We start from the raw sequence: 24880 nt of genomic DNA, 5'->3' as shown, positions 1-24880 counted from the left end.
AGGGTGCTCGAGCAGTAGCCTTACTACTTCGATATGACCACTTTTTGCCGCAACCATCAGTGGGTTATCACGATAGAAATATTGTTCGTTGACATCGATCTTAGGGTGCTCGAGCAGTAGCCTTACTACTTCGATATGACCACGTTTTGCCGCAACCATCAGTGGGTTATCGCGATAGGAATCTCGTTCGTTGACATCGATCTTTTCGTGTGCCAACAAGACTGCCATAACTTCGTCGTCTCCACTTCTTGCAGCGCAATGAAGGAGATTTCCTTTCCGTCCCGGTCTAGTTATATTTGGATTACGAAAATCTGCATGATTGAGAAGTGCAGAGACTACATCTTTCTTGATGAACTCCCCATTCTTTGGAGGCTTGATCATTGAATCGCAATGGCTCTCGGGATAATTATATTTGAGGAAAAATTGGACTGCTTTCCAGTGCCCATTGAATGCTGCGTAATGTAGAGGTGTATACCCCTTCCTGTCTCGACATCGAGCATTCTGATTGCACTTACTCAGCAGCAATGTTATGGTATCCAGTTTGCCACTAGCTGCAGCATGATGCAATGCTGTGCATAGATCACGATCGAAGTAGTTGATGCGAATAACGAGATGAAGCATTTGCTCAATGATCTCGGTGCGTCCATATCGGGCGGCAATATGAATTGCACTCATGTTTTCGTGTGCCGTGGTGAGACTGGTGTTAATTCGGTCAGAGGCGAGCATAAGACTCATGACCTTTGAACTGCCATAGAAAGCCGCTTTATGTATCGGAGCATGTCCCTGTACGTCAGCTCCGTCTAGCTCAATTTCCGGATGTTTTAGTAGAGCCGCTACTATTGTATCGTTCTCTGCGCGTATCGCGTAGTGAAGCATTTTGGTTGCGTCCGTGGCTGTGAGTTCGATCCCTAGACGCCCTGCATACAGATCAAATACTTCCATATTCTTAGTAAGCGCAAGGTAACGCATGGTGTCTCTGTCTGCGTATGGACGTTGGCCTTCCGATGTGTACTGGATCAAGGCTTTCAATGTGTCTGAATTGCCACTTAAGATGGCCTCATGCAGTGGTTGTCGGCGCTTATCGTTAAACGTTTCGCGACTAGCGCCTTTGTCGAGCAAGTACTGAACCGTCCTTGCCTGACCACTTCTGGCAGCGCAGTGTAGTACAGTTGATTGGTCATCCGCTCTCGTATCGACGGTGAATCCAAAGCCCATCAGTGAATCCAAAGTGGTAATATTGCCGGAGATTGCAGCTTGCATGAAAACAGAAACATTATAGGGCCCATTTGAAGAGCCAACTGTTGATGTTGTCTCATCAATCTGAGCCTCTGAAATCAACCCCTTATCCTCTATGGTGGAGGGGATACACGCTATTTCGGCTGATAGTAGCGCGTTCGAATGGTATCTCCTTGTATGCTTCTTGAGGTGGTCCTTTCGATTCGACTTAAACTGGCATTGATCGATATGACAACGGTATTGGTCATTGCCAACACGATGGCGGGCTTTAACATGTCTTTCTAGATCTGAATGGAGAGCAAACCTGCTTGGACATGTTTTGCACTGAAAAGGCTTTGAATGTGTTTTCAGGTGCCGACTCTGCGGTTTCAGCATTCAGATGTAAGATACAAAACAGCAACATACTTGAACTTTCCTAAAGTGCCGCTCAGCTTGGAACAAATATCGCATGTAAAAATCTCTGAAGCCATGGTTAAAGGTTTCAGTAAAATTTTTGAATGATGAGTGTTATTTTGTAAAGTTGGTAGACACATGAATATACTCAGTTCCAGCCTTCCCTGGAATAGCTGACAGAGTGCGTCAAGGCTAAGATGAAGGGCACACAACGTGCCTTGTGATTGGACGCCACTAGTTCCATGGTAGAGTACTTGAAAATGATACCCATCCCCGTTAAACTGACTGGTTGTCTTTCTGCTCTTTTCTTCATTTACAGTCACTTATCAGCTACATCTGCCTCTTTCTCTCCCTCACACCCAGAATACAGCCTGAGCTTCACCCTACACCCGAATCAAGGACTGGGATTTCGTTACTGTTCTTCTCTGAAAAGGCGCGAAACAAAGATTCGTTCAGTTGGCAACATGCAAAATCAACCTCTCGATTCCCTTCAAGCTTTCCAAGGACGAAACAGTGAGCGTAACAGGCGTTCGAATCTCATTGTTGGTAGTGGCGATGATGACGGAACCCAATTCGAGTAAGTTTTTTTTAACATCATGCAGGTATGCCCCCCAGGGTTACACAAAGTTGCAACTATTTCTGCACGAGCCTTCGCATCGATGGGACCCACAGTCCCACTTTTGGAACAACAACTGCAGCGGCCATTCCCCCATACCTGGCAACATTCAACAGGGGTATCCTCCCTCCACTCTAGCGCTTGACAGTACACCTAACCCTTTGGGTCTGGAGCCGCAGCATGGATCCATTCAGAACCAGTATGGATACACAATCCCTACTGCTGTTCTCGATGATGGTCCTCTGGATCCGGGATATGGAGAACTGCAACCTGAATTCAGTCAGGACCAGTATTGGTACCCACCCCTCACTACCGTTCCTGAGTTTAGTCTTATGGATCTGGCATTGGAGGAACCGCAGCCTGAATTCAATTACAACCAATATGAGCATCCACCCTCCACTGTCGTTCCTGACATGGATCCTCTGGATCTAGGCTATGGAGGACCGCAGCCTGGACTCGATTACAACCAAAGGGGTCTATTCAAAACCATACCATACGACAACTCCAATATGGATTCAGGATTCGTCGCCAACATGCCTGCAAGGTTCGGTATGAACGAAGCTCAGCCCAACCCAGCTCTTCACCCAACTACTGTCTTAGCCCCTCTTGGCGGCATGAATACCACTGTCGTCGATAACCGTATCTCCTGTCGACGGTGCGCTGCCACCTTTGGGCGCATAGGAGAACGAAACCGCCATGAGAAGAAGCATCAGTCTCCAAAGTACAGATGCGTCTTCTCAGATTGCGACAAGACCTTCTACCGCCCTGATAAGTTGCGCGATCATCTCAGACAGGGCCACAAACATGCTGACCCTCTCCTCAATCAGTATATTGGACATTCAAGATGATGCTCATATGGATGCCACTCATTCAGCTTCATCTATTTGGATAGCGGTTACCTTTTGTCACTTGTCGTTCTGCTCCCTGAATTCTCCTTTCTCACAACCACAGTCTTTACAGCTTATCTCCGTTCCCTCGTTCTTTCATCACGTACACATCTTTCCGTAGTCAATAAACCCAGTCGCTCCTTACAACACATGCACAACGTGATGCGCTCCCTCAGGCTCACTACCAGCAACCCCCCACTCACGAGAATCCACACATCCCTACATGAGCCTCATTGTTATTGCGCAGATGCTGTCGAATTCCCATAGACTGGGCTAGCCCTCGATTACAGATCCAAAGGGCACGCCCACCCCAGCAAAGCCTGCAAGGCTGAAACCACGATCGTCCTCCATATGCAGTCACGCAGTGCCCTTCACATCAAAAGGGGCACGCTAGTCCAATGGAAGTGCCCAAGAGACGTCGAGCGCGCATACTGCAGCCGCACGGTGAGGTGGCAGGGCACGGTGGCTTGGACACGTGAAGCCTAGCGCCTACTGGTACTACCACGAGCGGCTCTCAGTGCCCCAACGCGACACGAACTGCGCTATCAGAGGATTTTCTTCGCCGGTGCACAGGAAATGACTGAATCATGATGGGGACGGTGTCAAGGACATGAGGCTCTGCGATACGCGTCGAATGCGAGCTGAGACGGGGCATACCCGACTAGTCTCGAAGAGGGGCCATGACATGATTCGAGGTCCTGTTGGTCTGGTCGACTTCCTGTGGTGATTTCGGCGCGAATTTTGGCTGTGTGCCTTGTAAATAGGACCTCCGTTGTTGGGGTTGAGCCTGCCTGACGCGTGTATTTTGTGTTTGATGACGCTGTTGAGATGAGCTCAACAGCGCCTTGGAATTTAGCAGTGCGTCAGCAGGTATACAGCACCTATACATGTGAACAAAGAGTTTGGTTTGATAGTTATAGTGGCAATTGAATCCATATCAACCCGTTACAATGTGGAGTATTGTATAGGCTGTTTTCAAGCGCGTGTTTAGCTCAGTATTGTATTGTGCTATATATGTTTGACATCCTATCCAACAGCCTCCCTTGTGACATACACACAAGTGAAACCCATGGCTTACAGTGCCGTTATATCACTTAGTTTGACTGTTTACGGAGTTGTCTTTTATAGCACGGCATCTTCTCGTGGCAGCCGGTGTTGGGTTCAGTGCAGTAGCGGGGATTTATATTAACATATCACTCACAGATATCTACTATAGAAAACATAGGCTTGGTTTTGCAGTAGCCTGTACTGCAGCAGTTCGCAATCGCTAGTAACCAGAAATTGTACTGGCGCACAGTGTTACTCGTAACCCTGGGCGATACTATTGTCCGAACTGTTGTCAAGCTCTCACTCACTGCACTAATATCAACACTACGGAGGTAAAGGTAGCTCGTCTTCTCGATAGTAAGACTCATGGCTCGAAACTATCTGTACCCGTTCAAACATATGTTTAGATAGAGTAAAGAGCTATATATTGGTGTTTAGTTACACTACCATGCTGTAACCATCTTAATGTGAAGAATTGATAGTCGGACACTGCAGTAAGCACTGAAAAGAGAGGTAATGAACAAGGCCACTTCTCTGCTAGGGCTCAGAAACACTTGCAAAGTGATTATTCAATTTTTGTTCACGTGCTTACAGCAGAGAGGTAGTTGTCCTTGAGGACAACCCTGGGGTATCGTCACACTCACCTTCACCTTTGATCTAGGGGCCTCGCCACCTATCTTGGCATGTTGCGTTTGCCACTCACCAGGTGATACAGATTTACTTTCTACAGCACGTCATGTTCTGCTCTCCGTCACAACGATGACCGAGAAAATACAACCTTGAACATTTGTACGTGGTGCAACAGCCAGAACGCATCCAAAAAGCTGCAGTACTGCTTGGGGTGTAGAGAAGCATTGCTAGAAAATGATTTCGCTTCACCAGTGTCTCGCGAGTGCAACATCTGCAACGACAGCGACTTTTCGTTGGACTACGATTTTTTCATGTGCTGCAAATGCCATGAGAATAGATCGAGAGAACACATCAACAACCAATTCACAAAAGTTCTGCCAAAAAATGGCGAGAATGTCGAAGTGTGCATATGGTGTTCAACCCCCACTACGACTCCTTCGCTGATATGGTGCCCGCTTCATAATGTAGCAGGAGCAGCACTTCCACGGGAGGCTTTTCCAGAAAAGAGGGTGTACCAGCACTGTACGGAGTGCGAGCCAAGACAGGAGAAGAAGAGGAGGAGGGCTAGGCAGCAAGAGGAGATGAGGAGAGATACCCAGTAAGCAGAGGAGGGATACTAGGGGATCAGAAGACAGGATGAGAAGGGAGTCCGAGGGAGCAGAGGAGAGGAGGAAAAAGGCTAGGCGAGGATGGAATTATTGAAAGAATTGATACTTATGACGTCCGAGTGGCGTTTCTGGTCTTGATTAGGCTAGATTGAAACGAAGCTCACGGAGAAAAGCAGCTATCATGGACTAAAAGGAACTTCAAGGCTCATGGTGTATTATGAGGTTCAATTACGATAGTAGCATGTTTCTGAATGTTTTCATGACTAAATAGAACTACCCACGACATCTTCACTGGATCGCTGTAGAGGCTGGGACTTACGGATCATTTCATCTACCCCTACCTTGAATGCATCAACCATTTCTGCCATAGTGTCCCAAGCTGCGGTCATTTCCCTCAACTCATTCTGGCTGATAGTCAGGGCCTCCACGAACTTTTCAATGACACGTGTCGAGGTTTCCATGCTCTCCCCCAGCCATTGCGCAAGCTTTTCTATGACCTCTCCAAGCTCCAAAATTTCTTGCTATTGGCGAGCGATGATGTCCTGGGACTCTTGGAGCATGTAGGATGTTTGTGTAAACTCCTCGAGCGAGGGCAGCTGTTCGATGTATGCAGCGTAGTTGTGTAGCATGTCTGACGCAGCCAGACGTTCTTCTTCTGAGACTTTTACACGTTCGCTCAACGTCTCCTTGTCACGCAGCGCGTCCTCAAGAACAACTTCCGTGGACTGCAGTTGCTCACCAACATGTGCAAGCTCTCTATCAGCCTCAAGAAACTTTCTCGTTGAAACCTCGCTTTCCTGGTAGACTGCCTCGTATACTACACGGTCAACCATGTCCCTCATCTCCTGCTCAAGTTCATTGTGCTTATCGCTAATATCTTGACACATCTCTTGTGATCTCTGTAGTTGGTCACTTGCCCTCTCCAGTTGAGAACGATGGACCATCTCCCTGGATTGAAGTTCCAGAGACTGGCATTTGCTATCCAACTCTGCAACATGAGCAGCGAGCTTTTGCATTTCTCCCTTCTTCTCTTTAAGGGACCGCTTTGTCTCGTTCGCGAGCTGTACGGTCGTTTCGTACTGCTCAGTCATTCCAGACAACTGCCTTGTGAGACTTTCTACGTTGTTTTTAAGAATTTGGTTATTGATGAATTGTGCTTCAGTATGGAAGCGTAGCGTTTTTTGCCTGCTTGCAGCATCCCGTTTTGGGATTGCAGTGCCTTGTTCTCGACGTGAAGTGACTCAGTCCGGGGGTGCAGCGCCTTTCACTCGGTGAGTAGGCCTTCATTACGCGTTCGGAGGCTCTCATTGTCAGTACAAAGTGTCTCATATTTGATTCGCAGTGCATCGTGTTCGACGTGAAGGACTTCATGCTCTGTACGCATTGCTTGCATCTCTTTGGAAGAGTTATCGCTCAAGGCTTGTAGTGCCGAGACAGTGCGGTCGAGCTCTGCTTGTACGTCGGCATTTTCGAATGCTGCTTGCTGTGCAATGTCAATATCTGCTTCGAGCAGTAGAAACCGCTGCTCCGCGGCAACCAAGCTCGTTATCTTTTTAAAGAGAGTTTTGTCAAACGTCTGGGAGACGATGTTCTTCGCAGTGATAGCGAGGCTCTAGCTGATGGCATCCGCCCTCGTCTGCATTCGCGCGCCGTGACCAAACTTGAAGTGCTGACCAGCTTCCCAAGACCTCTTCACGCTGTCTGCCTCTTTTTCGAGGATATTGAGTGCATCTTCGGGCGTACGATTGGCAATTTCATTGGTAAGAATTGACTTCTTCTTTGCGGCTATTTCATCCTTCACCTTTGCTGTGACCTCGGTCGCGGCAGAGTGCATCTCATCGACTGCTGCGCTAAGTTTCTTTCTCTTACTTCCCAGATCTTGTTTCATCTGCTCCCTTGTATTCAGTGCATTGTACATGTTTGCATGAACAGGAGTGCGATCGGAGTTTAGCTTATAGGGGAGGTGGGACTGGTGGAGGTTTCTCGAATCCATCTTCGGAATCGTCGAGTAGATTTGATCGTGAAGGGAAGGAGAGGCCGATGCAAGAAAGAATGGTTTACTCTGATTGTTTCAAAGAGAAAGGGATTGAAGATGGTAATGAATTGGAGATGTGTTGAGGAGTCGAGGAGAGGGGCAGGGTGATGGCGTCGTGAGTGAGTGCGTCATCTACCAAATCGAGCAGGAGCGGACTCGACGTCAAGCTCACAGTACAACAATAGTTCGTCTACTACACACACACTTTCGTTGTTGTTTCGTGTTATGGAGAACTTGAATGTTTTCGGATCATTGAGAACAATGAAGAACATGGTGAACACGAATGTACCATGTGCTGTATTAACATTTCAAACCCGTGAATGGAACATGACATCCCACCAAATTTGTAAACAAAAAAACCCAATGTAGTGCCAACATCACCCTGCAGAAGTCTTGCGCCCCATTTCGCCCTAAATACCTCGCGGCCTTCTCTAGCAAGCTAAGGCTCCGACCACACTACACACCCGCCGCTCTGAGGATTACCGTGGGTCTGCCGCTGGTGTTTTCTCAAGGTCCTCATGTGAACGTAGACTTTGCTGCAGCCGGGCGCCTCGCAGATATAACTCTTTCCTTTGTGCGTGCGCATATGCGAGACGTAGAGTTCTTCTGTGTTCAGTAAAGCTCGACAACGATATGGGCATCTGGTCGGACCGTCCCACTCGGGGAAGTTGTCTCGTTCCCCCGGGCTGGAAGTTGAGGATTTGGTAGGGTCTTTTTCGGCGGAGGGTGGCTGTGAGGCTGATTGTTCGGGGATCGGAGTGGCTTCTCGACTCATTGTAGTTGTTTCACTGGCTTGCGAGATAGATTTGGTGTGATCGCTCTGGTCCCAGTCGGGGATGGGGGTGTCCTCTCGGACATATGTGTTCTGTTCGGTCGATTGTGAAGGTGTCTTACTACCGTCTTCTTGGTTATCCTCAGTGACTGGAGGGTCGGCGGGTACCTCCCTCACTTCCAATTCGAGATCGATACGGCCTTCCCATAAACTCTGTGCGAGCGTCACCAGATCAGAACTGACATCTGTGGTGTAGGTATACCATCTGCCATTGTACCAGAAAAAGTCAGAGGCCGAGCCTTCGTTGGTGACGCTGGATGTGTCGCTGCTTGGTGGACTAGATGGAACTCCCCTAGTTTGAGTTAGTAAAGCAATAATGAAACGTGAAATGCAAATTACCTTGATGCATCCAAGTGATTTCCTTCCGAGATCCATTGAGCGACCTCGTCTTCAAAGGTATTCACGTTTTCAGGAAATATAAAATCTGTCATATCGGAAGCTTTGAGAAAGCAAAAGTGGATGGAGCTATTGACTTGGGTTGCTGCGTCTATAGATTTCGGTTGGAACAGCGGGTAAATGTGACAATCCTCGGGTATCGATACTGGTCTCGAACGACAGCTAGGGCTGGTAGCGAGATGGAGGCTAGCACGGCAACCAAAGTTGGCGGTGACAAAGAACCATAGGGGACTCTAGTTATTGATCTAAGTCGAGATGGTAAGCAGGGGGAGGATCTATTGAGGTATTGCTCTTGATTTTAGAGAGCGTGAAGGAAGAGTAACGGAATTCCACCCAAGTGTGACGGAAATCCTTGGAACAAGACTATCAAGCAGCAACCCCTATGCATCTCACTGGTGAGCCTGTTATGTAAGATAGTCATGAAGTGAGGAAACGGCGCAACCAATCTTACTGCGCCTAATGTTACTGCCGTTTCCTTCATGCAGTACCATCAAAAAGATATGCCATACCCGAAACTTCACCAAACACCGTTGTCACATTCACAAACCTACCACTCCATCTTTCTTTTCCTTCTCTATTATATGTGATTTGCTTTTGTCGATTTCGGCATTGCTAATGTCTCATAAAAAGGTAGATTTACCTACAAAACTAGTCACAGCAGTTTGCTCAATATCAGGATGAAGTTTTGAAATCCGAACGATGAGCAGACACCCATCATGAAACGTGGGTAGGAAAACCCCTTGTGCCATTACCTTTGCATATCCACAAAACCCCACCACTCACAGCAAAGGCATAAGTACATCCCGCATCCACCTCTTCACCTGCTCAAACACCTCTTTATCTTCCTTCATCCCCTTCCCCTTGCCATCCGCCCCTTCGCCATACCCTTCACCACAAACATCCCGCGCTAACTCCTCAAACAGCTTACTAATCTCAGTATCAACGCCGTCGCAAACTAGACTTTGTACGTCGCCGTCACTCTCACTCAGCCACCGCTTGAGCAAATCGCCATCGACATGTTTATGCCGTGGTCCACGTTGAGAAGCACGTTCCAGGTGTCTCGGATCCACATCTCTAATCATGATGTCGCCATGTTGGGTCCCCGGAGTATTGTTCATGAGAATACGGAAGATGTCTCCACTTCGGGGCTTGACCTTGTCGTGTTGATGCACAGCGGATCGCGATGTTTTGACTTCAATGAGATTCTGTACCAAGCGCAAGAGGTGGCGTAATGGCTGAGAGAGGACAGAAAAAGCAAAGATGGTGCCGTCGGTACAAGCACCGAAGATGTCGTCTGCAAGGATACCAGCAATCTTGCCACTAGGGTTTGCTCGACGCCATGGTGGACGGATGTCACCGCGATCGATACGCACTACAGCGCGGGGAAGATACGCTTCAAACAGCGTTTCCGATGCGTTACTGTAGGTGTATTCGGGTGGGTGATAGAGAGCGGTCACTGAACTACTCTTCTTATCTGTGACAAGTACGAAATGGTCTTTTTGTTCATCACTCACACTCGGCACATCCATGACAAGATGCCGCGAGCAGTTGCGCACACCGCTATCAGAAAACCATGGAATAAACACGAAAACACCAGGGCGGTCTCTATCCACTAGTTGGAAACACATGTGGGAGTGCTGGAGTGTTGATACGTAAACATAAGGACGTTCAACGGAAACGTGGATGCCAGGTGAAGGAAGTTCTGTCCATGCGCATTGAGTCCACCTATAAGAAATTAGTCAGCCTCTTGTGCAAACTAACAGAGGATACACACCTTCCATCGTCCTCAAAGAATTGTTCCATGAACAACATCCTTCCAGTGACACCAACAGTAGTTTTGTTGTCCCATAATGCAATGCTATAGACTGGTTGGTCGTAGGTGGACTGTTTTTGTAGCTCTAGCTTAGAGCCCGACCTTCCAGTATTGAAGATCAGTCTCCTCCCGGTTTGTCGACTTGTTCCCACTTGTATACCCGTGCCTACGATGATTAGAGAGTACTTTTTGTCCCGCTGAGTGACAAATTGCCACTCGACCATAGTATACACTCTTTCCGCGTGCTGTAGCGAGAACTGGGCTACGACTAATCGTTCTAGAACGCCGTCTTGTTCTTCTTGTTTTATTTCCGTATCATTGGTTGATCTGTCATCGCGCACCTCAAGCAGTTTAATTGACGAGTGCAAGACCCGCTCGCCATGTGGTGGCGCATAACTTTCCTTTGCTTCCATCGTTGAGACAACAACCCGCCGCAGCTTTTGCATATACAGTATGCTCGTGGGCTTAGCGCCTGTAATCATCTTTCGCGGGACCATTCTGGAGTCACAGAAGGACCGAGTAGGTGCGCCGCCAACTGCCCATCTGATGTCTGACTCAAGTTGGGAGAAAAGGAGACGGTCACCCGCAACGACGAACAAAAAGCCCCCAAGATTTCTTCCAAACTTGTCTAACTCCCGGAGGAAGGGAAGCTGGTACAAAGCGGATACTGGAGATTGATTGTAATCAGGTTGTGTGCGGTCGGTGAACCATATGCAGTCAATCTCGAGATCTAAGGACCTATTTTTGGGATATCGTACCCGACAGAAATCTGAACCACAGGATACAAATGCAGAAGAGGCATCAGTCTCACTATGGGTAATCTTGGCTGGTGTTGTACCGATGTACGTACATGTCCAAGAAATAAAGGAAATTCCTGACCGAGTTTAGCTATATCTCATATGTATTGCACGTTAGACTTACCTTGGTCTCGTATATCTAATGCAGAGCTCAAAAGAGTACCGTCCCGCATGCCACAGACCAGCATGTACTGGTCGTTTGAGCTCAAGACCGCGACACTCTCACAGAGCTTCTGTGAATTGCTGGGCGAATCTTGATCCCAGGTATCTTCCATCACCAGAGATGTCTGACGGTCGTGGTGTTTGAAGAGCATGATTTTACAATCAAAGGTGCTGACAAACACGTATGATATACCCCCAATATCCAATATATCAACACATGTAGGGTCATAGGGCAGCTGTTGACGGAAATTGTCTGTTCTTTCGAAGGTGCCATCATCCGATATTTGCACAATCTTTAGGGATATGCATCCTTGCTCACGAAAAACGATTGCGATGAATGGATGTGTAGGACGAGAAGCAGCTAACAAGAGCGACGTTTCGAATCTCAGTATGTCGACTTGGCGTAATGTCGGTCGAAGGAGCGTGCGAGCTTCTTTCCTCGTAATCTGAACCGATATATCGCTTGACCAAGCGCATGCAGATATTGTCTCTTCATCTCGCGCAAGGCTGTCTTCAAGTGGGTCGTCATCGCTAGGTGTCTGGAACTTGTCCCACGAGCCTAGTTCCCAAGCGCCAGAGAATTCTCTGTCACACTCCGGTTGCGTGCGTACAATACGAATCACAAGGGTCTCCGGTGGGATTGTTATCGTCAATATTGCATAGTGCTGTCTTGTCATTGTGCCTTCGATGTCAACCACGTGACTCCCGTGATCGACGACCCATACGCCCGCACAGCCATTGACTCCACTGAAACTGTCGTCCACTATGGCTTGTACTCCGTGTCTGAGCTCGGAAATTTCTCCATGCGGACTGTTTCCATTGGCAACGAATATCGAAGCCCGCTGACGTTCACTGGAGGTGCGTGGAGTAGAAAGCTTGGTAATTGTAAAGTCTGTAAGAGGCGTCCAATTAGGCATCGAATCAATGTACGAAAAAGAATTCGTCCTCGGTTCGTTGTAGGAATACTCAGTTAGCCATGATCCAACCTTGCATAGCAGACCGTCGTTGCTAGCCCCGCCAGCAATCAGGAAATCCGGATACCGCTGCGAAGCCTCAGAGTTGTCAATCTGCAAACATGCGAAAGCAGTGTCGATGCGATGTGACCATTCGCCGACCTCATCCATTTCTACAGTCCCGGCTGGCCCTTTGACCAGAGATATGATACGTCCATCCTCTCTTGCTAGGTAGAAGCCCTCCTTTGGGTAGCCTGGATTGCGTAGGGTTTTATCCCACGCTGTCCATTTTGGTCTTGATTTGCTATCACCTGGTAGGAGTGGGATGAGCAAGCTCGGATCGATAGGCACCATCGCACATGCTGGGTCTCCGGAGAGGATGTTTTTGTATACGGAAATGTGCTCGTCGAAAACCAAGAGGAAATCGGGGCTGCGGCGGAGAGGGATTAGGAGTGAAGGCATAGTGTCCTCTGATGAATTAGTAATAGTTACAAGAATGTGCGTCTGCACGGCTATCTACTTACCCTTTTGCACATAGTATCGCTCTGTGCGTGCTGCTGCTTCGCTAAGATTCTGCCTACAATCCCAATCAAAGCAAGAAAGCCTTGTTCGGCCATCGAGCACAATGACTAAAAGAAGAACGACGTGATACTCATCCTCTCCAGGGGATAGAAAGTCCATGTGCATGATTTGCCCCTGGACTGATATGATACGCTCATCTTCAATAGCTGTCGGCATCTCGCGGCCTTTGTTAGCCTCGGCTTCCCAAGCTGCCATGGACTTGGTTTTGTATAGGATGAAGCGACCCTCATGCGCTGCAACAGCTATTGCCCGGCAGTGGGGATCGACAGCCAGGAGACTGCCGAAACGATCAAACCGTGAGCTCCCTGCGGGTAATCTGACAGTCTTTTGTGTGAAGGTGCTCAGTCCTGTGTGATTATGTCGGGCCCACAAGAACATGAGCGTCCTATTGGAGAGAGTGAGTACAACGACTTCTGGGGGCAAATGGGTCTCCCTTTCACTTGCTGGTTGTCGTGATCTATGCTTCAAATCGGTCTTTGGCAAAGGGAAGCTGCCAATCTTCGTGCTAGGTGCCTCGCGTGGAGGGCCGAACACCTTGGCGGTTATGATACGGCCGCCGTTGAAGTCAGTTTTGGTGGCTACATGGCGGATGCGGCCATGATCACGAATTTCCTTGAGATGTATATAGTCCTCGCCAACAATGACAACATCAACCAAGTCGTTGTGGCGTATGTTGGCGGGCAGAATGAGCTTGTTTAGAGGAGTAGCGATGACTGTCTGGGATAGAATGCCATACTCGGGCACCCGATGAGCTGGCTTAGGGGCGACATCGGGCATATGGGTGTCATCTTGCTGGGCGTTGGCCATAATATGATAAGGGTCGATGGGCATAGAGACCCACTCGCCGTCGACAAGCCTAAGACCATGGGCTTGCGCCATGGTGAGGAGTTAAAAGACGATCGCAGGGCACGACCGTTCGGAGGCGACAGTGATGGTCAGATTGTACAGCCGCGGGCAAGATACTCAAGCTGGAGTAGGGAAAAGGTGCAAAGGTACACGGTGGATGAATTCCGTTGGAGACATGTTTGAGCCTGTCGGAGCAGGCTAGTTTGTCAGACCGGGTTGATGGGGAAGAGCTATTCAGGAATGAGTTGGTGTAATCGATAGTCTACGCAGTCTCTCAATGACTGAATCCCGTAGCCAAGATGAGGAGCGGAATGGCAGCAGCAGCAATTCGAGGTAACTGTAGCCGGGACGATCTGCAGCTCTAGCACCCGGGAATACTATATCAAGGGAGTATCGGGATGGTGCGAAATCTAGACGGCCAGACTAGCCAAGTGGTGATGGAAAAGCGAGAGTCGTGCACGTAATTGACGCGGGCCCTGTGCAACGCGGGCTGGCAGATTATCGGCGAGGCACTGAGGCCGGCGGCGATCAGGGCCGGCAGCGGAGGTGAATGGCTGGAGCGGGTGGTGTGTTGAGATTGAGGTTCACGTGACGTCGGCAGTGGATGATGGATGGTGGGGTGCCAAGCTCCTCGGCTCGAAGGGCAACGGAAGCGCGACGCTCACACGGGCAAACCTGGCGCCTGCGAAGCCTGCCTGCGCGTAACAAACCACCATGTAAGCAATTTACACCCTCGACAAAGAAACATCCGTCTGGGCTCGCCCTATCTCGCCACTCCCCGTCCCCTGCGCGCTCTTCTGCGCCCGCGAGGCACACATTGGCTACGTCATCCAGCCAGCCTCGAGATGCCGCCGCGCCCATGGCTTCACCCACTTCGTCAGCCTCTCTATCGCGCTCAGTGAGTGCCAGCTCCAGTAGCCTCCCTTCGCGCCACTCCACGCCCATCGCTACTCTTTCGCCTGCCGAGCAGGAGAAGGAGGCATTGGTTCGCGCGGCCATTGACAATGACGATGTTGCCGCCCTGGTCCATCTGGCGACGACATCGTACGGCCTTGTCAGCGACAGCCTGCGCCGCACTGTTTGTAGGCTGCTGTTGCTGTTCGCATTGTGCAGAGCACTAGGCTGATGTGCATAGGGCCCCTCTTGCTAGGATGCTCTGAGAGCGACGTGGCCAAGGAACCCCATGCAGCCCTTCCCGAGCACGAGGACGAACATCAAGTTGGTCTCGACGTCAATCGGGCCTTTGTCTACTACCCCAGGAACGGTAGGCCAGACCGTGCCGAATCTACTGTCTTCACATGCTGACTTCCCTCAGAATCAGAGAAGCAGCTTCAGCAGCGAAAGAAGGACCTCTCCTACGTCATCCTCGACGTCCTGCGCCGGCACCCCTCGCTATCTTACTTCCAGGGCTACCATGACATCGTCCAGGTCTTTCTCCTCGTCCTCGGCCCCGAGCATGCCCCCGCTGCAGTCGCTCGTCTGAGCCTACTGCGTATCCGTGACTTCATGCTGTCATCGCTTGAGCCTGCCCTCGCCCAACTAGAACTGCTTCGGCCTATTCTTCGCGCTGCAGACCCGGTCCTGTACAACCATCTCCCAAAGAGTCAGCCCTCGTTTGCGCTTGCCGGTACCATTACCATGTTTGCACACAATATACAGGACTACAAGGATATCACGAGATTGTTTGACTTCTTCCTAGCTCGGCATGCTGTAATGCCCATCTATCTCTTCGCTGCGGTTGTGCTTTCTAAGAGGGACGAGCTGCTAGAGATTGACCAGGATGACGAAGACATACTTTATGTCATGCTGGGCCGGCTTCCACAACCGTTTGATGTCGAATTTCATATCGCCCGGACTGTAGAACTATACGAAAGACTGCCGCCTGCCCGCCTCAACAGCTGGGAGTGGTGGCGCATCTCATCGTCCAGCGTGCTCAAATCCTCTGCTACCAGCGATAGTCTTCGTCGCCTGACCTTGGAGGACGGAGAAATGTTCCTCGCGCAGCAGGAGAGGGACCTCCGCCGACAACAGGCCCTGCGACGTGCGGCCAAGAACGTCGAGTACCTCAAGCTGCGTCTTTGGTTCTATCGCCGATACGGCGCCGCCAGTCTTGCCGTTCTTGTTGGTGTCTATGCTGTATGGCTAGGGCGGAATGGAGACTTCAGTACTCGGTATCCTCTGCTTGGGCCTTTGGGTCAGTTCTTGAGCAAATATCTTGGCTCCCCATGATGAGTACGTGTCTCGAGCGTATAGATACAGTAAAAGTGACTCCAAAGCATAATCCGGCGCTGGCGAGCGATTCTTGTATGTCCCTCATATATCCATGTTCAAAAGTTGAATAGACTGCTTGTTTGCACTTAAAAAAGCTTACCGCTGAGACCCATGATTCCTTTCTAATACGCTGCATCTAGGCACAACAAATGCTCAAATCCGCACTATCTCAGTCTATACTCTATCGGGAATAGCTCCGCTACTCAGGGAAGACCTTGCTTGCAACCCTCAGCGCGGCCACTTCTCGGGCCTACTGTGCACATACTACAAGGACCCTTGTTTTCTGTAACTACAACGCCTAAGTGTCTGCCCAAAACGAAAGAAAAAGATTTAATCACTCGCCCTAGTACTACATCACTCAGTCTTTAGGTCTGACGTTCTTGTGCTTGGCTGCTGGCAGGATGACAATGACCTCATAACGCATTGCACCAATCGCACGACTCCAATGCAATGATCGACTGGCAGCAGTGTGGGACGAGATATTCCTCTGTTGAGTCTAGACTGCCCTATGTGTAGAACTTGCAGAGGTAATTGCCCTCGTATTCAATCTTATCGCGGTCCTCCAAATGCAAGCCCATGCTGGACACTAAGTTTTGATCAAGGGAGCTAGATGCTGGTCCTTCATGCGACCAGACATTTCCTTAGGCCGAACGTCGTCACGCGCAGCGGACACGATAAAGACCCATTGTTCCAATCCGCTAAATGAAAGTACACCGCCCCATGGATACCGTGTATAGCATCATTGCTTCCGCGTCTACGTAGCCCTAGCGCACTGCGACATGCAACTCCCTTGCCGCCGCGGGCATTCCCACCTATCCCAGAGCATCTCCTCCACACCAGATCACTCAACGATCTAGATTGCAATCCTGCATCTCGCTTGCCACCGAAACATTGTCTGTTGAGCAGCACGTAGGGTTGCCCATTGCAGTTAGGCCAAAGGGCCCCGCAAGTTTGGACCCTGAAAAGACGTCACTCGCCAAGATATGATGGCATAGCATCACCCGCCTTTAGTTCAAATACACCAAACATCGCTTGGGACAGGGCCCCATCAGCGAATTGTTTGAATTCCTTCTGCACACCAATACTCCTCACAGTGAAGACAATCAAGGTAAGCTTTTGTTGCGGGATCCCCCATTGCCCTTGCTTTCGACCAATAAGCATACTATATAGTATGATGTACCTACCCATTTTCTGCAGGGGCAAGATGTATTGCTGGATGTATTAAATTAACTAACTTGGACTCAAGGACTTTCACGTGTTACTACACTTTTAATTCACAGTCTCTCGTCCACCCTCCAAGATTGCACTCGGACGCTTACAGCAGTACCATCACAATGACTTCAAGACCGTCCCTCATGCCGCCGACCGAAGGGTCTTTCCTGTCGTCGGGCAGTTTCACTCCATCTGGCCTCACACCCAATACGCGTAACCAGGCTGAAGAGGCCCTTACAGCAAACAGCACCGCCCAGACCGACTCGGCAGCTCCCAATCCTCGTCTTCTCCCTTTGATGGGCACCGGTGGCGGCAACGAGACACCTACCCAAAACGGCACAACCGAGGTCCTAAAGGCATACACGGGATATCGCCGGCCTGGGGTTGTTCGCGCCAGCTCTGCCAACTACGAAAATGCGCTCAAGAGGGCCCAGGAGGCGTCCGCGTCATCTGACCTCTCGACCGATTCAGAGGTACCCAACAACAACAACAACGGTCAGATCGTCGCCTCGCCTGCGTCCATGTCTACGCCTTTCCCACTTCCCGGACAGGGCGTTGTCCCTCTCAACTACAACTCGCCTGTTGGTCTTCCCCAAGGCGACTCGCAGAAGAAGTCACGATCTCGAGGTCTCAGTTTGAGCGGTCTCGCACAGCAGCAAGGGTGGACGGAGCAGGACTACAAGCGCATCTACAGTGCTGAACTCATGGCAGCGGATTCAAAAAATTCTGCTGGATACGGTTCGGCGCCAAAGACTGAGACCGCCTAGTCTATTGGGTTTTCACTACTTACTGCCTGACGAACGACGGACAGACACACAGACAAAGTTACAAATACGAGTTGTCTGAAAAAGAGCAGAGACAGCGACCTTATTATCGTGACGGCGCTGCTAGCTGATTCATTACCATATTTATTACATGCAAGGCGTTAAGCGTGGTTTCAAACTATGCAAAAAGGTCGCTGGTCGACAAGTGATGCTAAATAACATAATTTGATATCTGCCATCGCGGGTATGAGTTTTGATATTTTTCAAACGTGACGTGAATTTTGGTTTTCAAGACTAGTATCGCTGATGTTGCCTTCTTTATACTCACCACCCCTCCCCGTTTCCTTCTTTACCTTGTCTCTCATCGTGAATCCACGAAACTCACCTCGAAGCTTCAGTCCGTATAGAGCCACTACACCTCAAAAACCTACTAAGATCTTTTTCTTACTAAGGAAATGTCTTTTCTCAAGAGATTCGGGGTGAGATTCAACGTAGCAAGGCTAGAAAATCCATATGAAGACGACATCATGCAGGTCAAGCTCTTCCCAACAACCACAACTCCGCATGCGAGCTCGAACGATGGAGCGGTAGCAGAGTAGAAGGAGACGTCCGAGAGCGCTAGGGATCTGGATGAGCAGGGGCCTCTTGATCATGTGGCGAGGTTGATGGATATGCGGGTTGGTTCTGCCGAAGCGGAGCACGAGGTCTTGCAAGCTGAGTAGTTAGATAGTGAAGAAGATGGTTCGAAGGTGGTAGACGGACCTGCGGCTGAGTGCTCTCATGAGCTGATGCATCATGATTGAGGGGAAGGAGGAATTTATCCGTGAGATGGGAAGCTCTGGTTGCAGAAGGGGAAAAGCAGACGTGATAAAAGTGCCATAGCCCCATGCCCTCTTGGTGGCAGAATGAATACATTAACATATCATCTTTGAAATCCACCGCAGTGATGAAGCATTGTGGGCTAGACGCGTCTCAGTCACGCTAGTAATAGCCAGCCAGTGTTTTAGGCTGGAGCAGATGGGAGCTGTCTTGATGATCTCAACATACGTGAGCGTTGTAGCGACTCGTCTAGAACCATGTTAAACAAGTACATGTTACCATAGATAATATATTCACTCCCCCCCCCTGTCTTCGCCTACGGCTCCCAACGAACGATGTGTTTGTATAGGGCCAAAGCCATTTCGTCTCCCCCCAAGACCCTGCATTCACTGGAACCTATGTTGAATCATCTCTTTCTTTATTCCACTCTCTAAGCAGTATTCCTCAATATAGGTAATACATGACCACCACGATTGGATTGTACACACGACCACATAGCGAAGAGGCTACTATTACTCCTTCGGTATGAGACTAATCGAAATCCCAAGTCCATTCGAGCCCAGTAGAAATGTCTACCCCTTTGGGGATGTGGCCTCTGGTCCACTACGTTATTGCAAGGAATTTTGGCCATTACGCTCGTCACAGTAGCGTTTAGCAAGCCCAGTGTCAGACTTGCATAAAACGTCGAGCTTCGGCAGCTATTGCTCTGTGAACATTGTCATAGCCCATTATAACTAGATGTTGAGAAGGTAGCTTTCAGTGTAGCGCATGGAGAGAGACTTGGATGAAATTAGTTTCTATCCGCGAGATACATTTACTAGTCCGAATTTAACAAACACTCATTACCCCCCCTCGCAACATTTCCAGTGACCATACCCTTGAGTTTCCGTTAGTGTTGACCATGTATTGGAAAGCTAGTCACCGTCTTCTGCGGCGGGCGGCTCATCTGATGCAGCACCTGTCATGTCATACTGTGAATGTGCCCATGTCATAGCTGCGATAAGACCGTGGAAGAGGGCAACGGTATCAACACACTTCCGGGTGGCCACTTTGGCACGTTCATAACTTTTGTTCTCCGCCTCAATCTTGACCAGCAGCTCATCCAGGAAGCTGTTCCAAGCGACAAGCTTTTGGTATTCAGGATCATCTCGGGGGTCTCTGGCCTCAACACGCGCGATCTCTGCGTCTAGCTGCGCTGCCTCCCATTCAGAGTTTCTCAAGAATGTGGGGAGATTGTGTTCGACGAAACGGACACAGTTGTTGATGCCAAATTCTCTAGCCGAACTACAGCTGCCTCCACCGTACTGTATGTTGAAGCCAGTGCCATTGAACCAATAGCCTGAAGGAATATTAGATGTTACTCGAATGAGTACATGGGGGCATGGGGACACTACTATTGCCCAGACGCATGATCATAGCCTCCATTACTTGAGCTTGGGGTGAGTCGTCGAGAAGAGCGAGGACGTACTGTTTTTTACGGAAAGACTCGCCAAACTCAGAAATGCATGCAGCCTCGAATAAGTTCAAAAATGTTGCTGTTCCCTCGCTATGCTCCTGAGGTTGTCGGAAACACTTTTGGACATTGCCCGTATACCCAAATGTAGCGAGCGGACGCAGCTCGGGGGCATCATCCTATGCAAGACGCTCTTCCAATTTGGCGCAAAATAGTCTGAACGATGTCATGGCCGGTGAGTACGCTGGTCTATTCTTGGATTGGCCAACCCTTATGCTCGCATCAATGGCGGCAATCCCTTGCTTGCTGGCATTGGGGTCGAAATAATTACGGATGGTCGTAATCATACGTCGAAGCTGTTCGCGGGTAAGGCCACGTCCATTGCGGTCTTTCAGATACCGGCCGTAAATGACAGGCTGAATTAGAGAATTGTCGGTGGGGGTGACCTGCCTGGCCATGTTGCTGTCTAGAATAACCTTGATCTGACTGTCTTGCCGCGCGTATTCATATGGGACGTCGCCACGCAGTATGCTGTGAATAAGGCGAGCATCCATATTCATGAAGCCGTCACAGGCTATGTCTGTGATTTCATCCTCGTCGGCTCCGGTAAAGTACAAAGGCTCTGCAATCTCTTGCTGAGTGACTGTTTTCGCGAGGTTGTAGTAACTAGTGAGTGCTTCGACGGGCACCACCATGTTCTTCGCGACTTTAGCATCTACTGGACCGATACCAGATAACTGTGTTGTGTTCGAGTTGATGTTCTGGTCAGGTTCTGCAAACTGGAGGGGTCCCGGACGACCGAACGTTTCCTGAGACATGACTGCAATAGCTAAGCACTGAAGCCATGGTATTATAGGACAGCGTGACGGGAGATAGTTCTGTAAGGAATATGGGATAAGAGGGCAGAGTGATGAGAGATAACTCTGAAAAGAAGATGGGATAAGAGGATCAAGGAGGGGCAGTGTGGGTAAGCATCGTAGATCGCTAGCGTAAAGTTGACGGTAACGGCAGGCGCGACGATTATTCCTACCATTGCTACAGAGCCAATGGGAACTCTGGCTCTCTATCCCCCAACGCCGTTGGCTCGATCAAGGCATATACTTTTGGTACCATTGGAACGGGGTCGTTCCGGTAGACCATTACCATGGCCTCCCTCCACTTAGTGGTGAAGATTGGTTCATCAATGTACATGGATTCTAAGGTGATCTCCCGGTCAAAGTGACCGACAAAGTCCCCGTAGTATCCACGAAGTGCAACCTCGTCCGCTTTCTGTGGCGTAACGGACCTTGTTGTGAGGTTTACACTTGCGACTGGTCGTAGAGCCATAAGCTCGGGTAAGTCGGCAGTCGTGAAAATAGCATTTTCCGGATTGCGATGGATAAAGGGACCACTGTTGTGGTGGTGCACTCTGGGTGACCAATCCCGTGCGAAAGTGTCGGGCAGCGCATCCGTGACATGGACACTAGGGTCCCAGGTAGTAGTACCTGCAAACTGGATAACGTAATCAAATAGATACAGGTCGACGTTTCCGTCGAACCCGTTCCTATCCGGGATCGCATCGTGGTGGTGGTAAAGCTTGCTGCCGCCCGGGCGAGCATTGACTCACTCAACCTGTTGTCAACGTCTGCCCGAACTGCTCGGTTCCAGTCGTCAAGTTGCTGGCGCAGGTCTGCGCGACGTTGGCTCCGTTGCCGGGCGAAGTCACTAACCTCTGCACTCGATCGATCACCTGCATTTCCTTGTGTGTTCACTGTACGAGATCGACTACCCACCTGGGAGCTCGTAAATCGGTTGATTATAGAAAAACTATATATACAAATTACGAATGTCGATGGGCCATATGCCGCGGCTCTTGTATATGCAATAATGTTAGTTATTTCAGTGGGATGAGGAGTGGTTGGAAAGCAGGTACATTGTATATGAACCCTCAGCATGCCGACGCGAGAATTCTCTCGCGTGCTATATGTGGTGTTATATACACTCTCTTTGTCGGGGAACGTCCTCGAGAATCGGCTACCACCGATTTCTCGAGTCGCCGACGCAGTGCATCGGTCTTATATAATAACTTCGTGATCTATCATGATCTACAAAAGCTATTATATGGCGTTCGGTTGTGACAAGAAGAGAGTGTGTGGATATAACAAGTATATGAAAAACATTGATATATGGATTGAGGATCCTATGGATGTGGGAGATGGCTGCCTTTTATAGGTTGCGGACTTGCGCATTTGCCTTTCCAAGTCCGTACGCGATACATGTCAATCTACGCTGTGGGACGGTCGTGCGCTCACTGAGTTGAAAGAATTGCCGATCTGGGCACAAGCTCCCCACTCATTTTCTCTCCACCTGATTGACTCTTCGCGCTCAATCCGTTCACTGCATATCCTCATTGGCGGTTGACTGGTCCAAACAGAACCACGAACAATACCCGACTCCGCTCTGAGTGCCTGAAATTTGTGCATCGGTGGTTTTGATCGTTTGTACAAGCAATATTATTGCGCAATATGTGCACTATTTCAGGTTTTCACAAACTTTTACCAAGTTTCATATTTCATGTGTCAGCAAAAGACGTTTTTGAGCGTTTGACCTACCCAGTATTCTTACACATTGTGACCACAAGGCCGCAAATGATAGCTCAGAGTCATCAGTGGGAGCATTCATGTGCCATATAGATGATGTGATTATGGCCTCGTGGCTTAACACAGACTGTAGCTTGGGCGCGCGTAAGCCAGTCAACGCGCTGGATGATCATGTGTAGATGATACTTTCGGCTTCTTGAGGATATGGGTCTTCTTAGTGAAAGATATCTTTGGTACCGGAAATTTTCGATGTGGTTCATGTACGGGGTCTGTGTGCTGTTTTCAATTTAGCCAGTTAGATCAGAATAGGTAGTGCTCTAGTCAAACTAGTCAAAAAAGAATAGTAGAGTGTACATAGTGCTTGTCTACTATGAGCTTTCGGGAAAGCTCAGGATCGCTGGCTCTACTAGAGAGATGGCAAGACATAGCAACAACAGCCAACTTGGCTCTTTTGGTTGTGACTAGAGGCTCAGCATCATCTTCTTCGCGCTTCGTCCACTCAACATGATCGCGTTGCGTAAGCATAATGCGATCATCGCAATGCTTCTCAACATTCTTCATCATAGTCGTGAGCATCATGGGGGTGTGGAAAGTGTAAAGATACCGCTTCTCCTGGCTATCTGCAGATGAATCGAGGGTTTAAACGACACTATCAACAACTTTATCGATGTGTATTTGTTCATCAGAAGCTCTATTAAAGAACCGGTCGATCAAGCCGCGAAAATATTTTGCTGGATGTGGTCGGCCAGTACCAAAAAGATAGTAAAGGTGGAGATTTCTTCAGCCTAGCTCTTCGGGAAGTGTCGTCATCAAGATGCCTTACATGATAGCATGAACATCCACAGCGGAGTATATGTGGGTAGCATGGCAGAGACTATGATGCACTGTCAGTGCTAGGAAGCTGGAGTATTCCGAGATATCTAAGCTTTTTAAATATTGTCTTCAGCGATAATATGGGCCGCTCACAGAGACGGACATCTTATTAGATGCACTGATGAACATATCCGAACGCGTCGGATTGGCCTTAGAAAGGTTGTTTATTATGTTCGCGCGGTACGATAGAAGTACAGTGAAGTCTACTGTATCACGATTGAACCAATAAAACTCAGTTTGCATGATGTCTGCGTTCATGCTAGAAATTACGAAAGCCCAATGATTTCGACCTGAATCTGGGGCTTCAAGTTATTCGGAGATGTTATACACATAAATGCCCAGTCAAAGGACGTGCAAACTCCATCAACACCCGTACCAGCGAGATCAGCAATAATAAGAGATACGAAAGCAGCAGTGGTTGATAAAAGGCTAACATCTGGACCACACATTGTTGTTTTCTTCGCGGCCAACTGGTATGGTAATTGTTCAACCTCATGATGATTTTGATATTCTTAAAGTACGTTCGATTATGTCTTCACGTATATTTTCTGGCGCACCCAATAATCATTTCAATCTTAGGAACACAGAGAAAGACGCCTTCCGTAGTACCGCCTAGAGGGCTCTTGCGGATTTCATTGTCATGAACCAAGCTCAAAACATTCACAAAGTCTAGAACTGTATCTTACCATTGTTTTAGCTATTTGGCGATCTCTTTCGTAATTAATTGATTGTATAGTCTAATGAAGGGAGCAGGCTAAGGACAGCTCACCTAAGCATATCGACAGTGGAAGACCCTGAACAGCTGGTTGATGTTATTGCAGGGGAGATCATGGTTGGAAAAAAGAGGAAGAAAGACTCTGCATCATCCATGCTATCCCAGGAACTTGGACAAGGCATCCTTGTGTTGAATGAAGATCTGAATATGTTCAGGCTAATTTATAGCAAGGTTGAAAGTACCCGATCCGGATATTATACAACCCTCTGCTGCAGTGACGCGATGGCTAAATCTCCTTGGAATTACCTGCCAGTACTTGTTGTTGACAAGATCCCGGGACCGCAACCTCCAATAAGTATAA

The 24880-nt window shown here is 49.0% G+C and overlaps 8 protein-coding genes across 8 annotated transcripts; 2 read left to right on the top strand and 6 right to left on the bottom strand.

The window, feature by feature from the left end:
• Window positions 1-5938: 5938 nt before the first annotated feature.
• On the bottom strand, window positions 5939-6508 carry COCSADRAFT_162025 (uncharacterized protein; the record flags this gene model as incomplete). Its single annotated transcript, XM_007703620.1, has 1 exon — window positions 5939-6508. One exon carries the CDS (start codon window positions 6506-6508, stop codon window positions 5939-5941), a length of 570 nt encoding a protein of 189 aa, XP_007701810.1.
• Window positions 6509-6681: 173 nt separating this feature from the next.
• COCSADRAFT_162024 (uncharacterized protein) lies at window positions 6682-7335 on the bottom strand (the record flags this gene model as incomplete). Its single annotated transcript, XM_007703619.1, has 2 exons — window positions 6682-6900; window positions 7114-7335. 2 exons carry the CDS (start codon window positions 7333-7335, stop codon window positions 6682-6684), a joined length of 441 nt encoding a protein of 146 aa, XP_007701809.1.
• A 556-nt stretch (window positions 7336-7891) lies between these two features.
• On the bottom strand, window positions 7892-8715 carry COCSADRAFT_162023 (uncharacterized protein; the record flags this gene model as incomplete). Its single annotated transcript, XM_007703618.1, has 2 exons — window positions 7892-8576; window positions 8624-8715. 2 exons carry the CDS (start codon window positions 8713-8715, stop codon window positions 7892-7894), a joined length of 777 nt encoding a protein of 258 aa, XP_007701808.1.
• A 695-nt stretch (window positions 8716-9410) lies between these two features.
• Window positions 9411-14040, bottom strand: COCSADRAFT_220789 (uncharacterized protein). The gene is made up of 4 exons (XM_007703617.1): window positions 12930-14040; window positions 11415-12875; window positions 10455-11367; window positions 9411-10405 (listed from the first exon to the last, which is right to left on the bottom strand). The coding sequence occupies exons 1-4, from the start codon at window positions 13864-13866 to the stop codon at window positions 9460-9462; spliced, it is 4257 nt and encodes a 1418-aa protein (XP_007701807.1). The 5' UTR covers window positions 13867-14040; the 3' UTR covers window positions 9411-9459.
• A 652-nt stretch (window positions 14041-14692) lies between these two features.
• Window positions 14693-16062, top strand: COCSADRAFT_27935 (uncharacterized protein; the record flags this gene model as incomplete). Its single annotated transcript, XM_007703355.1, has 3 exons — window positions 14693-14915; window positions 14969-15097; window positions 15149-16062. 3 exons carry the CDS (start codon window positions 14693-14695, stop codon window positions 16060-16062), a joined length of 1266 nt encoding a protein of 421 aa, XP_007701545.1.
• Window positions 16063-17050: 988 nt separating this feature from the next.
• On the top strand, window positions 17051-18325 carry COCSADRAFT_121092 (uncharacterized protein). Its single transcript, XM_007703616.1, has 2 exons — window positions 17051-17212; window positions 17351-18325. The coding sequence occupies exon 2, from the start codon at window positions 17439-17441 to the stop codon at window positions 18081-18083; it is 645 nt and encodes a 214-aa protein (XP_007701806.1). The 5' UTR covers window positions 17051-17212; window positions 17351-17438; the 3' UTR covers window positions 18084-18325.
• A 1488-nt stretch (window positions 18326-19813) lies between these two features.
• On the bottom strand, window positions 19814-21170 carry COCSADRAFT_162019 (uncharacterized protein; the record flags this gene model as incomplete). The annotated part of the gene is made up of 3 exons (XM_007703615.1): window positions 19814-20238; window positions 20294-20531; window positions 20622-21170. The coding sequence occupies 3 exons, from the start codon at window positions 21168-21170 to the stop codon at window positions 19814-19816; spliced, it is 1212 nt and encodes a 403-aa protein (XP_007701805.1).
• Window positions 21171-21387: 217 nt separating this feature from the next.
• On the bottom strand, window positions 21388-23507 carry COCSADRAFT_162018 (uncharacterized protein; the record flags this gene model as incomplete). The annotated part of the gene is made up of 2 exons (XM_007703614.1): window positions 21388-21895; window positions 23374-23507. The coding sequence occupies 2 exons, from the start codon at window positions 23505-23507 to the stop codon at window positions 21388-21390; spliced, it is 642 nt and encodes a 213-aa protein (XP_007701804.1).
• Between the last annotated feature and the right edge of the window lie 1373 nt (window positions 23508-24880).

The sequence above is a fragment of the Bipolaris sorokiniana genome (genome assembly GCF_000338995.1).
Source record: "Bipolaris sorokiniana ND90Pr unplaced genomic scaffold COCSAscaffold_10, whole genome shotgun sequence".
Lineage (NCBI taxonomy): Eukaryota > Fungi > Ascomycota > Dothideomycetes > Pleosporales > Pleosporaceae > Bipolaris > Bipolaris sorokiniana.
Note: the sequence above shows the minus strand (reverse complement) of the source record. Positions and strands in the feature narration are given on the sequence as shown.

What these genes read in the sequence shown, in the direction of transcription:
- COCSADRAFT_220789 (XM_007703617.1), bottom strand. Translation starts at nt 13,866, where the DNA reads ATGGCGCAAGCCCATGGTCTTAGGCTTGTCGACGGCGAGTGGGTCTCT. An exon ending in GCGATACTATGTGCAAAAGG is followed by an intron (nt 12,876 to 12,929) that starts GTAAGTAGATAG and finishes CTAATTCATCAG; the next exon opens with AGGACACTATGCCTTCACTC. An exon ending in ATTAGATATACGAGACCAAG is followed by an intron (nt 11,368 to 11,414) that starts GTAAGTCTAACG and finishes AAACTCGGTCAG; the next exon opens with GAATTTCCTTTATTTCTTGG.
- COCSADRAFT_121092 (XM_007703616.1), top strand. Translation starts at nt 17,439, where the DNA reads ATGACTTCAAGACCGTCCCTCATGCCGCCGACCGAAGGGTCTTTCCTG.